Source organism: Schistocerca cancellata, chromosome 4 (assembly GCF_023864275.1).
Source record: "Schistocerca cancellata isolate TAMUIC-IGC-003103 chromosome 4, iqSchCanc2.1, whole genome shotgun sequence".
In the NCBI taxonomy this organism is placed as follows: domain Eukaryota; kingdom Metazoa; phylum Arthropoda; class Insecta; order Orthoptera; family Acrididae; genus Schistocerca; species Schistocerca cancellata.
This window is the reverse complement of record NC_064629.1, coordinates 834,845,825-834,862,355: the sequence shown is the minus strand read 5'-3', so window position 1 is coordinate 834,862,355 and position 16,531 is coordinate 834,845,825. Positions and strand designations below refer to the sequence as shown.

At 38.8% G+C, this 16,531-nt stretch overlaps 1 protein-coding gene across 1 annotated transcript in view; it reads right to left on the bottom strand.

Annotated features, from left to right (window-relative positions):
• LOC126184906 (leucine-rich repeat protein 1-like) overlaps nt 1-15,464 on the bottom strand; it is a 128,706-nt gene extending 113,242 nt beyond the window's left edge. Inside the window, exon 1 of the mRNA XM_049927558.1 lies at nt 15,143-15,464. Coding sequence (XP_049783515.1) covers nt 15,143-15,295 — 153 coding nt within the window. The 5' untranslated portion in view covers nt 15,296-15,464. The remainder of the gene's footprint in view (nt 1-15,142) is intronic.
• Between the last annotated feature and the right edge of the window lie 1,067 nt (nt 15,465-16,531).

The window sequence follows — 16,531 nt, the reverse complement described above, 5'->3', positions numbered from 1 at the left end:
CCACAGCACGATTCAATTCCAAAAAATTCTATGCTCCAGACATATATTCTCAGAAATTTCTTGTTCAAATTAATGCCCATGTTAGATACTAGTAGACTACTTCTGTAGTAACACTGTACACGTTTTACGTCGCACTTCACTTAGCGCAGACTGGGACTGTGTCCTAGGCATGCCCGATGTGAACTGAAAGGGCACAGCCCGTGCTGCCTGAGTTGTTGTTGTTGTTGTTCCGCCAGCAGAGGTCGCGGACGAATTCTCGCGTGCCCTCTGGTGGACGGGACTCTACTTGCGGCAACTACCGTCCGTGACACACCGTGCCAATGTGCGCCTCCTGCGATCTTTCTGATGGCTACTGCATCTTTTGACCAAGAATGCCCTCTTTTTTGGCTAGTCTCTCTTTTCTTTGTCTGTCATGTTATTTTGCTTCCAAGGTAGCTGAATTCCTTCACTTCAACTAATTGGAGGTTCCCATTCTCGATATTAATGTTATTGCTAAACTCATTTCTACTTCTTATCATTACTTTCTTCTTCCTTTGGTTTACTCTCAATCCATAGTGTATGCATTTAGAGCATTCACTCCATTTAATGTGTCCTGCATTCCTTCACTACTTTCACTACATCGGAAAATCATATTATTGGCATTCATTCACCCAGAATAGATTGAACAGTAGGAGTGAAAGCCAGCGTCCCTCTCTTATACCCTTTGTAATATGAACTTTCCATTCATGGTCTTCCGTTCTTATCTTTACAACGTTACCCCTTTACAACGTTACCCCAGAAAATACCTTCCATACACTACGTGAACACTGTTCAGTAACAGTAGTCTGACCATTGCCCACACAGCATACACTGTGTGAAATATCGAGCATGTAATCTTCTAAAATCATCACACTGTTTGTCCATGAAATCCAGAGTGCCAAAGACAAAGGCACACAGATTGATGCTGTGTATCTTGATTACTGGAATGTATTTGATAAGTTTCACACAGTCATTTAGTGACCACAATATGATCTTACTGAGTATCAGACCAGATGTGTGACTGGATTTGGGATAGAACCCAAAACGTTATTCTTAACAGGATGAAATTGACTGATGTAAAGATTAAACTTCCTGGCTGTCTGGAACAATGTGCTGGACTGAGACTCGAACTCAAGACCTTTGCCTTTCATGGGAAAGTGCTCTACTGACTGAGCTACCCAAGCACAAACCATGACCCATCCTCACAGCTTTACTTTCACTAGTACCTCTTCATCTACCTTCCAAACTTCACAGAGGTTCTCCTGCGAAACTTGCAGGACTAGGATTTGTTGAAGAAAGGATATTGCAGATACATAGCTTAGCCACAGCCTGGGGGACATTTCCAGGATGAAATTTTCACTCTACAGCAGAGTGTGCACCGATATGAAACCATCTGGCAGATTAAAACTGTACTGGACTGAGACTAATACTTGGGAACTGGAATTCGATTCTTACTCCGGTGCACAGTTTTAATCTGCCAGCAAGTTTCATATCAGCACACACTCTGCTGAAGAGTGAAAATTTCATTCCAGATGTGAAGATAATTTCTGGAGTACCACAAGAAAGTGTTATAGTGTCATTACTGCTTACAATATACAAAAATAATACAGTGGATAACATTCGAAGCTCCATGAGGGTTTTCACAGATGGTGCTATTGTGTACAGAGGTGGTAACAAAATGCAGGACGACTTATGGAGGATCGATGATTGGTGCTGAGACTGGCAACTGTAATGGGTAAATTTTTAGCATTTGATGATTACAGTATATGAGGGACAGTCAAACAAAAACCGAACATTCGCCACAAAGGGACCACAGAATGGTTCCATTCAAAAGTAATCAGCACATGCATTAAGACATTTATCCCACTGCGAGACGAGACAATCAATTTCTGTTTTGCAGAATGTGACTGGTCGCTGATGTATCCACAACCGCACCTACCCCTGCGCTTACTTGTCCTACTGAAACTGATGTCCACACGCCTTACTTCAGGTCACTAAAGATAAGTTAATTGCAAGATGAAAGATCTGGGCTGTATGGAGGATGTTACACTGTTTCCCAACCAAATCGCTGATGTGTAGCCTTCACCTGACTGCAACAGGATGATTCCGTCTGACAGCATTCCAACAGCTCAAGGGCAAACGGCAAAGCCAAACAGCGGAAACATCCCACACATCCCCCACCAAAGAGCTCCAAAACTGTTCACAAAAGTTCTGTTAAGGCAATGATGACCACCTCCTTCGACTACAGTGTCCCTCTGACTGGCAGTGTGGGGGTGAGCGTTATCGTGCAACAGGATGATTCAGTCTGAGAGCAATTCGACAGCCCAAGGGCAAATGGCAAGGCCAAACAGTGGAAACATCCCACATATCTCCCACCACACAAATCCAAAGCGCTTCCCACACATTCTGGTAAGGCAATGATGAGCTACTCCACCAACTGGAGGGGCCCTCTGATCGTTGAGTTTCTTGAGCATAGAACCACAATCATTTGTCAGTAATATGAAGACACTTTGCAGGAACAGTGACATGCTATAAAGTCAAAACACCCAGGAATGCTGTCAGACAGCTCCATCTTGTTGTACAATAACACCCACCCCCAAACTGCTAATCTGACAAATTTGCTATTTGGTTGGGTAACACTGCAACATCCTCCATACAGCTCAGATCTTTCATGTGTGATTTCCATATCTTTGGTGACCTGGAGAAAGACATACATGGACATCAGTTTCAGTTGTATGAGAAGTGCAAGAGTAATCAGGATGCAGACCTGTCAGTGTCCAACTGCGTTCTACAAACAGGAATCGATCGTGTCATCTCCCAGTGAGACAAAGTCTTAATATGTGTGGTGATTACTTCTGAATGGCACCATTCCATTGTCCTGTTGTAATCGGTGATTCGTTTGAATGCTCCTTACATTAAACTGCACTTTACTGCAACATCAGCACATTAAACAAAATGAATCACAGTATCTTAAATACTATTTGAATGTGATATTTGCAGTTTATATAAGAGAATCAGGAACATCAGGTGCAAGAATGTGTGGAAATTTATCACAATCAATTATTTTTATAAACAAAAGTGCTTTCGGATCACAGCTGTACAAATACAATTTACAAATTACTGTTATGACTGAAATGGAAATAATAATTAGCCAATTATCAGTAACAACCTTCTCAGGGTTTTAAATTGTGGTTGCTACGAGATAAATGGAATTGTCAGGCAGACTCTGCAGTGCAATTAGTAGACGATGGTTGGGCTAATTTGTAAGTAGTTGAAAATTCACTGCAGAAAGCTGGCAGCATGTCCATGAGGTAGCATGGAGTCAGAATTTGAGGCTTGTTTTTAGTGGTGGCCAAAGCAAGATGTCCCACATTGATGGCAAGGTGGAAGACACTCAAAAGCCAAGTGAGTTCTCTCAACTCCTCACCATGCAGTGTCCCCTGCTCAGTGACAAGTACCCTTCCTTGTTTTGATGACAAGTTCCCCTCAAGAGCAATCTCTCTACTTTCTCCAGGGCTATATCCCAGGCATGTCCATACACCTGAATGGCAACCTCATATTATTCTTCTAGTCAATTAAATTACTGTTAATCAACCTTGTCAAACATTTTGTACCACCCACAATTCCAACAGTTGGATAACCACGTGCACAATATTGCAGTTGACATTCCTCTTGCCTATCATACTGCAATTCATCAGTTACGAATGGATGTCCTATGCACTGTTGAGTTGTCCACTTGTCACTTTCACCTCTGCTAAAGTCTCACTTCCCTTCAGTGTGACAATGTGTTGGGTCTGCAACTATTCCCACAATTCTCTTGGCAGAAGGGCACTGAAGAGTGTCTTCTCACCTGGCAAAATGTGTGTTGTTTATTAAACAATGATGTTCCACATCCAGTAGATTTGCTGAATTGTCACCTACCCCTGCATGTGGTAATTTCTCCTTTTCTCTAGCCTGACAATGTGTGTGAGTACACAACCCCTCCCACACATCTAACAGCAGAAAGAAAGCCATGAAGGGCATGAAGAATTATTACGCCTCTGACATACAATAGTAGCTGAGCGAAACGTGCTGGAGGTCCCTCAGTACTCACGCCATAGATGTGATATACTGCACATAAATAGGTAAAGAGATTCATTATTGTTTGACTACAATATTGGGGAAAGCTCACAGGAAACAGTAAAATACCTAGGAGTAACTGTCTTGAGCTACCTAAAGTGAAGTGAACACTTAAAATTAATTGTAGGAAAAGCAAATACCTGGCTGAGATTCATTGAAAGAAGGAAATGTAATGTCGTTCATGAAAGAAGTTGGTTACAAAATAATTGTTTGACCAAACCAAAGAAGAGCAGTAAATTTCAGTACAGGATTATTTAGCTGGCATGAGAGCACTACAGAGAAGCTTAACATATTGCAGTGGCAGTCACTGCAAGGTAGGTGTTGTGTACCATGCAGAGGGTTACTGCTGACATTTCAAGCGCATTTGTTCAAGAACAGGTGGGTAACATATTATCGCCCCACATATATCTTGAGAAATGATCACAATCTAACAAATTACAGCTTATACAGAAGTTTATGGACAGTTGTTCTTGCCACAAATGAAACAGAAAAGGGGAAAAATGATAGTGGTACTAGAAGTACCCTCTGCCACACACCATAAGGTGGCCTGCACAGTATACATGAAAGCGTGGATTGGTAGGTTGGATGGGGTAAGGGACTAAAGAGCAAGGTCATCAGTCCCTTGGTCAAACATTCATTCATGCAGATGTAGTGAAGTCTACTGGGAATGTGCATGGGTGAGGGAAGTACATAGGAGTGGTAAGAGTGAGGCACTGACGGTAATACTGGTACCAGTGCCAAAAACAATTTACAGAGAAGTACAAGTATACAGATTGGACTAGTAAGTAGATTGGCGCAGACAAATGGTCTCCCATGGCCCAGCCACACAGAGAGAGACCTCTCCCACATCTCACCCCCAACAACCTGACTACAGAGTAAAGGCATTCTTCACAGAGTAAAGAATGCCTTCTAGTCAGAGATCAAGTAAAGTAAAAAGGAGAAGGCTAAAAATGTAAGTGACACCAGTTAGGCCGTCAATAACAAACAAGATGAGAAAAATAGTTAAGGTCGCACATGGACCTCAGGGCTTTGCCATGCAAAGGGGGCAGACCATCCCACCTCTGATCCATTATACGTGAAGCACTAAAGACGAGACTAGCAACTACTGAGCAATTCCAGGGAAACAGACATTTCAATGAAAATATATTTATTGAGATAGTTTCCCAAAGCAAAATAAAGCTAAAAATATACATTTTATCATCTAATTATCATTTTACAAAGCTTTCATTGTAGAACACACAAATTTTACCATCCATTATTGCCTTTTTCTGCTGAACAAAAACACTGGAACAGTGTATTATTGCAACCTTGTTCATAGTCCAGTGGGCCAGTCTTGAGAGCACAAGTCACAAGACACTTAGAAAGCAAGTCAGAAAGAAGTAGATTTGTGCATTAGAAGTTCATCTGATGTATTGTTTCCAAATTAATTACTATTATTTCAAAATAAACTGTCCCATCCACAACACTAAAACATCACTAAGTTTTCTTTATCAAAAGTACTTTATGTAATTGTACACAAGAACACCGTGAAAGCAAGCTAGTTTACATGTAAGACTCAGTTGTTACACTCCTGGTAAAATTAAAGTATGTTAAGAATGGGATTTGTGTGTTACGTGTGGACATTACCCACTGAAGCTATGTCAGAAAATAGGCTATAAGAAATATTGTTTTACAATGAAGGTACATGTTTTGGGCATTATTTCTTGCCTCTTAGCATAATTTAAAGTACATTTCAGATTACAATACATAGCAACAATGACATCCAAGGCTAGAGTCCAAACGTTTAGAAAAAACTGAAGAACAATGAGAAAGCACATCAGCTGCATTCAAAAAACAAAAGGAAGCACTATAAGAAAAGAAGGCAAATGATAAGAAAAACAATGACTGACAATTCAGCACTTCATAAATTAAAGAAACAGAGCGAGAGGGAATGAAAACAACGCTACAGAATGATAAAGAAAGAACAGGCCTGTAACCCACTAGTTCAACCATGTAAGTCAGCAAGTTCACTAGGAAAGGCATTGCCTAAGAGCCCCAATAAAACACGAGCTGTGGTGAAGAAGTTATCAGAATATACAGAAACTGAGACTTCTTTGTCTTCTGCCAGAATGAAAATACCACTTCATGGGAATAAAGTTTATACTAAAGAACTTATTTCACAAGTCCAAAATTTTTTCTCAAGAGATGACATCTGAAGATGTCTTCCAGGAACCAGAGTTAGTATGGTTGGTGGAGATATAATTACCAAAGAAAAGTGTTATGTGCAGAAGAGAATAAGGTTAACAGTTACTGAAGCATGTGAACTTTTTAAATCTGACTTTCCACATATTGCCACTGTGGTGAAAAAAAGTACCAACATCTAAAATGCCTGTATCTGTAAGTACCATGCAAATATGGAGTTTCTTGCAAAACGGTGCAGTGATAAATTTCCAAATTTTGCAAATACTATTAAAACACTGGTTTCTAAATTGGTCTGTAGTACAGACAACGAGGTGTGGCTCATAATGTAAAATAAAAATGTGGATCAGTGTGGCATGACCGATGTGGAGGAGAGAGAACAGCAGATTCTTTCCGGGAAGAATGGAAGGAGGAATGTCACACAGCAGCAGTCTTCTTGATAGTGCAGAGTTTATCAGAGGATGCAGTAGCTAATCAGATATTGTTTCACCTGAAAGTGAGCACAGGCCTTAATTGCACCTGCAAATCTGCATCTGGAATCATCAAAGTGAATGCGGGGGGTGAGTATTATTCGCTTCTTCTCTAGACAAATAGTCAGCCCATTCATTCACTAAGATATTCATGAACTGCAAGTCAGAGAACATCAGCCTAGAAGGCAGTTCACAGAGGAGGTCATGAATAGCAGATATCACAGGGTGACAAGAGTAACATCAGTAAATGGTCTGGAGACACTACATATTAAAACGCAGTCAAGGGAAATCCATGTAACAAAACAGAGAGCTCTGTTAAGAGGCATCAGCTCTGCTGTAAAAAGACATGTTCCTGGCAATGAATTATGTTCCTGACTGGCAGGAGATGTAAAAGCATAAACCACCCAATCCACGGTTTTAGACCCGTCACTGTAAAAGACGGTAGCACCCTTATACTTCTGAAGGACTGAAAGCAATAGATATCAACTGGTCATGGGAGGGACAGAGACTTCAGGTTCTTGGCGACTGCATAGATGGGCAAGAGTTGGTAACTTCAGAACTGGGGAGAGAAGATCCCCACTTCGGCAAGAAGACTGTCTTAGGTACCAGTGGCCAGTCAAACTCCATACTGAGGAACTGTGTCTAACAGTTTCAGAGCCAAAGGGGCCACCGAGCACAAACTTGGCAACCATAGTGAAAGTGGGATTGTACCACAGACCGGGAGATACAAAGGACAGTAGCACATTCTGCACTGCAAGAGGTATGGGCAAAGAAACAAAGAGCATCTAACTTTCACATGCATCTAGTCTTTAGTGAATATGGGAGAGCCCAGTTAGCTTCTTGTACGTAAAAATAGAAACTTTGCAACAATGTTTAGCCACTGTGTGCCCAAGGTACAGTTCTGGGTCAGGACAGACCATTGTACGACGAAAAAGATTCACAACCTCCATTTCTGCAGGAGAGAACTGGAAACGATGGGAAAGGGTCCAAGAAGAGGCCCATCGGATGCCACCTCGGAGCTGGAATTCAGCTGTGGATACAGGGTGGGAGCGGTATCAAATTCAGAAGTTACTGACATACACACAGTGGTGACCAGTGGTCCATCAGAGGTCACCAGCCCATTGACTGTGATGAGGGGGAGTGTGACATTCAGAACGGAGCCCACTGAGGCGCTGTTCTCTCGGAACTGAGTGAAGTACCAACTCTAATCCAGAACATCTGGTGGGATAAAAACTGATGAATAAAAATTTGGTAGGGTACCTCAAAATCCCCAGTCATGGAGGGTACGTAAAACATGATGGCACTAGTAGGTGCCGTATGCCTTATGTAGATAAAAAGAGACAGCAACGAGGTGTTGGCATTTAGAAAAAGCCTTTCAGATTGCCGTTTCCAACCTACTCAGATGGTCGCTTGTGCATTGCCACTCCTGGAATCCACACTCATACTGGGACAAAAGACCCTGAGATTCGAGAACAGAGCATACTTGGTGAGCAACCATCCTTTCAAGCAGTTTGCAGAGCATGTTCGTGTTATCAGTTGGTAACTGTCAATGGATGTTGGGTTTTTGTCCAGATTTAACAATCTGAATTATGATAATATCTCACCAATGCGAAAAGAAGACAATGCCGAACTAAATATGAAAGAAGATTCTGAGCAGATGGAGCCATTGAGTACCAGTCAGATGCTATAAGACCCGATTGTGAATGGAATCAGTGCCCAGAGCCACAATGCGAGACAAGGCGAGAGCCTGAAAGGTTCATTACATGATTTGACATGCCGAGGGGTAAAGGAGAGGGGGATGTCTTCAATTTATCACTTACACATCCAAAAGACAGCTGCGCAAGAAGAAGACACCGACACCATTGCAATGTCGGTCACAAGGTGTTCAGCAAGATCCTATGTGTCAGAATCAGGACTATCTTGGACAGTTGTAGATCTCTGTCAGCCATGAAGAGTTGTAGATCTCTGGCATCCCAGAAGACAACAGAGTTTAGTCCTTACCTGGCATGAAGCAACATACATTACCAATGAGAAGATGCATCACTCATTCTTACTACATTTGATTTGATAGTGAGCCTTAGCATGAAGCACATGAATGAAAGAATATTCCTACAAAGGAGAGCAGAACCTTAGGAATAGACAGGTCAATATCAAAAGCTGCCACCATGAGAAAGGGTAAGAGAAGGAAGAATAGGCAAGAGATGAGAGATTGCAGTACAGAAAAGGAAGTAGGTGCTGTAATAGGTTGGGGCACTGTGCTCACCCCACTATGTAAGGTCTGCCATGCCGATGCCCCATCTGGAAGGTTATGTTTTAGCTGATAGTAACTGTAGATCAAACAGAGAGAAAGGTGGATCTGTAATTTGTGTCAAAGAGGGTATACCTCCTAAATCACTTGACTGAGGTATGTATTGTGAAGATTTTAATTTTGAAGCATGTGGATCTGAAATTTTGCTGATAATAAGTCTATTATAGTGGTAACAATTTATAGGGCTCCTGCAGGGAAAAATCTGTATTTTCTTAAAACAGCTTGAATCAGTTTTGGTAAAAATATATTCAAGGGCTAAGCAGTTACTCATTATGGGTGACTTTAATGTAAACTTCCTTACAGGCAACACCAGTAGAAGAGAATTGGAACATTCATTGGAAACCTTTAATTTAACTCCAATAGTTCAATTTTCTACCCGAGTGACAGATACCAGTGTAAGCCTTATTGACAACATCTTTATTGATAAGTTTAGTAGTAGACGTAGTAGTATATGTCAAATTCTTAATGGTCTGTCAGACCATGGGCAGTTGCTAACTCTTAATGACTTATGTTCTGGCATTAAAAAATATAAACCAGTTTTTAGGTCCTTCAGAACAATCAATGTGGACACTTTAGAAAATTTCAATCAGCTCTTGCAGCAGACTGAATGGAGCCCAATATAGAAAGAAAGAAATGTTAATATTAAATTCAACCTATTCACAGATGAATTCATGTCCCTCTTTGAAGCAGTATTTCACAAAAAAACTATTGAAATTAACCCCCAGAATTGCAAAATCAAACCCTGGATTACAAAAGGGACAAAAATCTCTTCTAATACAAAAAATGGTTATATATGTCACAACGATGTTCTGAAGATCCTGCAATAAAAGAACACTACAGATTATATTGTAAAATCCTAAAAAGAATTATAAAGTGCTCCAAAACCCTACATATTAAAAGTGGAATAGACAACTCCAACAACAAAATAAAAACCCTCTGGGATGTCATCAAAAGGGAGCTGGGAAAAAAGGAGGAGAGTGTATCCAGCATAGAAATAAGACAGTGCGGTAATTTAATTAAAGAAACGAATGCAGTTGTAACAGTCTTAAATGAGCACTTTCTAACAGCTTTTGAGAAAACTGGCTGTAGGGATTCAGTCAACGAGGCTATGGACCTTCTGAAAGGATCTGGTCTGTGCAAAATTAATTAAATACTCATAGCCCCAGTTACAGTCAGTGAAGTGAAAAGGATCATCACTAAAATGCAAACTAAAATGTCATCTGGCTTTGATAATATCTCCACTAAGGTACTTAAACATTGTCATAATGCCATTTGTGTAATACTTTGCCATATATTTAATGAATCCCTTAGACAAAGTATTGTCCCTCATAGAATGAAGTATGCCGATGTGAAACCACTGTTCAAGAAGGGGGGAAAAACTGATGCTTCTAACTACCTCCCTATATCCCTTTTAACATGATTCTCCAGAGTTCTCGAGAAACTGATGCATAGGAGAATTGTAGAACACCTGAATTTCCACAAGACTCTTAGTCAATGCCAATTTGGTTTCCAATCAGGCCTGTCAACTGATGATGCCATATTCTCCTGTACTAATAAAGTTCTAGAAGCACTGAACAATAAATTGGCTTCAGTTGGTATTTTTTGAGGCTTAAGCAAAGCCTTTGACTGTGTGGGCCATGAAATCCTCCTTTCAAAAGCAGCCTATTATGGTTTAACTGACACAGTGGGAATGTGGCTCAGATCATACCTGACTGACAGAAAGCAGAGGGTATTGCTGAATCATAAAGATGGCTCAATAGTTTCATCTGGCTGGGGAACAGTTAGTGTAGAAGTGCCACAAGGTTCGGTACTTGGCCCTTTGCTCTTTCTTATTTTTATTAATGACCTTCCTCACTGTTCTAAGTCTACCATCAAATTTACTCTTTCCTCAGATGATACATCCCCTGTAATGGAAAAAACACCTGAAAATGATATTGCATCATCCGCCAATTTGGTGTTCCATGACCTCCATAAGTGGTTCAGATGCAACGGCCTAATTTAAAAAGCAGCTCATACATTTCTATGGGTCTCACAAAGTTCAGGATGACATAAGTCTAAGCTGTAATGATCAAGATATACATCAAGTTTATTCAACAAAATTTTTAGGCCTCCACATTGACAATAAATTAAATTGGTCTTGCCATATTTTGGACTTGAGAAAAAGACTTAGTTCAGCAACTTATGCTCTACGTATTATAGCAACAACTGCTAATAGTGATGCTGTTAAGGCTGCTTATTTTGGCTATTTCCATTCATTGTTAAACTACGGCTTAATATTCTGGGGTAACCAACCAATGGCAAATAAGGCATTTGTGACTCAGAAAAGAGCAATTTGAATTATAAGTGGAGTTAACAGGAATCATTCATGCAGAAATCTTTTTAAAACACACGAAATATTAACAATGACCTCACAACATATCTTATCCCTTCCATGCTTTTCAGCTAAGAGCTTACACATGTACAAAACCAATACTTCTTATCATGACTATGACACAAGAACAAAACTTGAGTCTGATACAAAAGGGAGTACACTATTCAAGCATAAAGATGTTTAATGCACTCCCATCTGACATAAAAAATCTTACCAGTGAGATGCCAAAATTTAAGCGTAAATTGAAGGAATATCTTCTGGAAAAAGCTTTTTACTCTCTTAATCAATTCTTTAATGTAACATTGTAACTTAGATGTAATACTTTACTTGTAATAATTGCTATTGCCACTTTGTAACTTAATACATCCTACACCAGTAAGGGAATTCGTGTTCAGGCAATTGGCACTATCAAATTCCTGCTAATGTATAGTTTGTAATATGGAAAATTGTAACTTATTATTTTATCGTTTTATACCTCTGTTTTATCATAGAAAATGTCTAAGCCTGTAACTATTAACATACTTTGTTTCTTATACACCAATTGCAATTTACATTTGTTAGTATATACATGCAGGCTACTGTGTTAATTTATATTGTGACTTGTTCCATATCCATGCAATTCTTTTGTATACCGGATCTACGGAACACAAATAAATAAATAACATACAAATAGCTGAGAACCCTCCGAGGGGTGTAGACATGCTTTATCAGTTTGTACATTCTCTTTCTACGCATTCCTGTTAAGGAATACGATTACATTCAGGGCAATAAAACTGAGATACTTAGGTCTGCACCATACATATGCAGTCCCCAAAGTCAGGAATCTTAGAGTTGTGCCCAGAGGGTTTAAGAAAGACAGAAAATTCTAATATGCATTTAAAGTGAAAATAACATCAGACTACAAAAGCTAGCCAAACTGATCAAGTTTAGACAGAACACTCATTATATGGATGTGCTATACAAATCAACAAAATTAACAGTTTTTCATGCAAAACTAGGAGGCGGCTAAAAAATACATTTAAGTCAGAACTTCCAAATTTTCTAAAACAGTTCACAGCAGTGAAATACTACTATGTCCCAATACAAGTACAGCTTCCTGGAAACTAAGTGATAAGTACTCAGAAACCTTTGTGACTAGAGATAATGACCAACATACAGATGTGAAGGCAAACTCATGATGGACCCAAACATCATACGTAACATTCTTTTAAATACTTTATCTCTGCAACATATAGTGCACTACAGCTTAATGATTTACATGGATTGATACAAAAATATGTCACCCAAGTAGCAGAGTTTATGTCTGAAGAGGCTTCATGAACGTTAAGTGTTAAAAGCAGTTAACTTCTTAGAGAACAGATCATTAGTGGGGTGAGATTGTATGTCACGTGCTGTAGTTAAGATATGTATGTCAGAAACAGCAAAACAACTCATTGATCCCATCAACCGCAACATTTGAGATTACATCTATTCAAGTTGCTTACAAACAAGTGTAGTCAAACCATCCACAAAATGGGAAACAAGGAAAGTTAGGGTTAATTGAGCTACCGGTACCAGATGTTGGCTTTATCCCGATACAACGATGATGTAGCGTGTGATGTCGTTCATGTGAAAACAGCATGCTGCCAGTATTTATTTTGTGTCAGTATTACTTCTGTGAGCTATGCTACAGTGACACACTGTAGTATATCTCATGGTCTAGGCTAAGTTGGCCAACAAATGTGATGAAAATAGAACAATAATTATTTTTATGAGAAGTATATCTCACATATTGGATTTCGAAGAGTTGGTTATGATCACCAGTTTGAGATTAGATCAGATTAGTCAGGCAGTATCTAAGACTTCAATTATTTTGACAATTTCATTGCTCCCACTTTTAATGAGGTATTTGAAATAGATTTACTTTCACTCCACATGAAACAAACTGCTAGTAAAAACACAGGATGGTTCCAGGAAAGACTGCAATACAACTATCGAATTTATTGATTTTCTACCTCTTAAAGGTAGGTATCCAGCCAACAGGCAGATATTTATACCTTTCAAAAGTATTTGACACAGTTAACCATGAATTTCTGCCGAAGAAACTGATAACATAGTAACTCATCCATGCACTTACTGTGCACCTACTTAATGATTCAAATGCAGTATACAAAACTCTGATGCCAAGTGGATTATAAGATTATGAATTTCTGGTCCACCGAGCGATAAAGTGACATCAGATGTTTCCAAAGATTCTATTTTTGATCCTTTTCTATTTGTGGTGTATGTTAATGATATTTCTAAACTTCCAATTCATACACCATAAGCTATGCTGACAACGAATCTCTCTCTTCATTTTATGGTAAAAACAGTAATGGACTGAAACCTGCTGCAACTCATGGTACGGCAGATGCAACCTCAATTTTATTCATCCGGGCTTAAATACTAAATCAAGAAAATCCCCAATACTAACAGTTAAAACAGTCAAATCAAATAGAACTGGGCAATAACTGTAGTATCTCAACAACAGTCAGTGTCAATGTTAAATTCCTTACTACCTGTCTACATAAAAACCTTCAATTGGTAAACCATATGAACTACACTGCAGCAAAACTAGCAGTGGCTTATATCTGTTCAACATGTTATCAAACAAAATCAACAGCAAAACATTGAAAATCGTATATTATGGCACAATTTATCTATATCTCAACTGTGGTTTGGAATTATGGGGCTGTGCTGTAAACAAACACCTTACTATTAAATTATTATTGCAGATTGACCAGTCTATGGGCGAAGTTATCATCACTATCACAGAACAGGGTAATCAGAATGTGATATGCAAGCCAGTCATTGAGCACTATTAAACAAACATCTTACAATGTATTTCTGTTGTTTACATTAACTAAACACATTCTTGTACAAAATCAAGGAGGTGCATGCAAGTGCAGCAATGTTCATCACAACATTAGAAGGGCGTGCAATGACTTCAAATATACAACTAATTTAAGAATAACAGGCTATAGTCCGAACATGAATGGTCATATATGGGAATAGCAATCTGTCAGCTACTATATGAACATATGAAGCAAAATTATTCAGAATGAAATTAAAATCTTTGATGATATTAAATGTTTGTATTTACTTACTGAACTTTAAATTGCCTGGATGTTAATTCATATTCCCTAGATATTTAACTACTGATATTTCAATCCACAGCTAGTTTCTAAAAATGATTTATTTTTAATATTACTATCGTCATCCACAGTTTACTACCACAACGTCACTGTATCTATGTATGTGCGTATGTATATTATTATTAATCATCTTTATGTTCAGTCAACTACTGTTAAGGCTATTCGTACAGCTATTTGTCATGTTCGAGTGCAGTATTGTAAGATCATTTTATATCTGCGTATAATGTTCGGGGAACTCGTCAGATTACTGACCACACGAAAGAACTGAAAATAAATAAAAAAATGTATTCGACAGCGGAATGGTTACAAACCGGGGATTATGAATTTGATTACAGATGTAACTTCAAATGTAACCCCCTCCACCACGCAGGGATGATTAGAACAAAACACCAATTCAGATCATGAGAAACGTACATTCCAGTACTTAAGATTATTCGTTCTTCATAATACGAGAAAGGTAATATGGCAATTTAATAGATATAAACAAAGTTTTATTTCGTTATACCTTGTATCTTTGTCCTCTTTTATTCGATGGCTGCTGAACTAACATTACTGCCTCATCTTTGTCTCTGAATATAGTCAACGTTGAGTGTCGGGATCGGCTGACCGGTACATTATGTTGGTGGTTAACCACTTCCACAAACCCAAGAAGTTTCATTGCGTCGCAAGAAACGAACGGCTTCCAAACGTTCACAAATCCATTGTCTGGGCGTATGTGCCTAACTCCGAACAACAATACCGTATTACCAACTGTTGAACCGACTCGAAAGTGACAGACCACAGTAAACACCAAAGCTCCTCTTCCTGGAAGCTCTACACTGAATGTCGCGCGCACTTCCACCGCAAAGAACATACAAAGATATGAAAGTTTAGCTACGAAAACTTGCACACGAATATCCCCACCACCAGACATGACGCATCACGGGACAGCGGAAACTTGTTTTAGATTGTGACCATGGAGTATAAAGGTCTCTGGAGTGAGCAATGGGTTCTACCCATGTTGTTTACATTAACCTGGGATTGTCACGTGATCTGGGAATACTGCCATTTGCTTATGTCATTTGCAGACTTCGAAACACAATATTACACGTATTTTTTGGGATTTCACTATCTGTTTATTTGTAACAGCAATATGAATTACTGTTGTTGTTACAGGTGCAAAAATATATACATGTGAGGAGAAAAAAATTGTGTATATGAATGCTTCGTCGTGCTACAATATTCCTGGTAGCATTTTGAATAAATGTTTTAAATCTGTTATTATCTATGCGAAATGTGTGTCATTTTTGTGTATTTATGCACATAAAGGGCGGCTATTTAAATCCACAGATCGAAAAATGGCCATTTTTTTATTACAGTGCTGAACTTCAGAAAATATTTAGAAGTTAGGATTTCTTCCTCTTTATACATTTCTGAATGCTCACACCTGTGTAATTTAAACTGAAATATAGTTCTCGTGTGTTACTATGTAACATGAAAGAACAGTTTCGACTTTTATTCAAAAGCTTAATTTTTGAGAAATATTCCACCATTAGTCAGATACTATGTTCTTCAAAATAGAGAAGAAAAACTGAATGTGTTTGTGGCAGAGAGAGAGAGCGAGGGCACCAGCTTTTTATAGTATACTAAATTGAAAGTAAACAGGAAATTAAACATATGCTGATAGGAATATGAAATAAAGGTAAGTGAAGTACACGAAAGCTGGAAAATATGACATACAGCATTGAATGAAATTTAATCACTCTTCTTAAATAAATTTTCTGACACAACTCTCATACAGAACAATTTCCTTGTTTATTTTTATCAGAACACTGGCGTTCTCACTCCTAGGTTGCATACTCTGCTTTTTGTGCAACTCAGTAAGAAATCAACAGACTGAATGTGAATCAGTAAT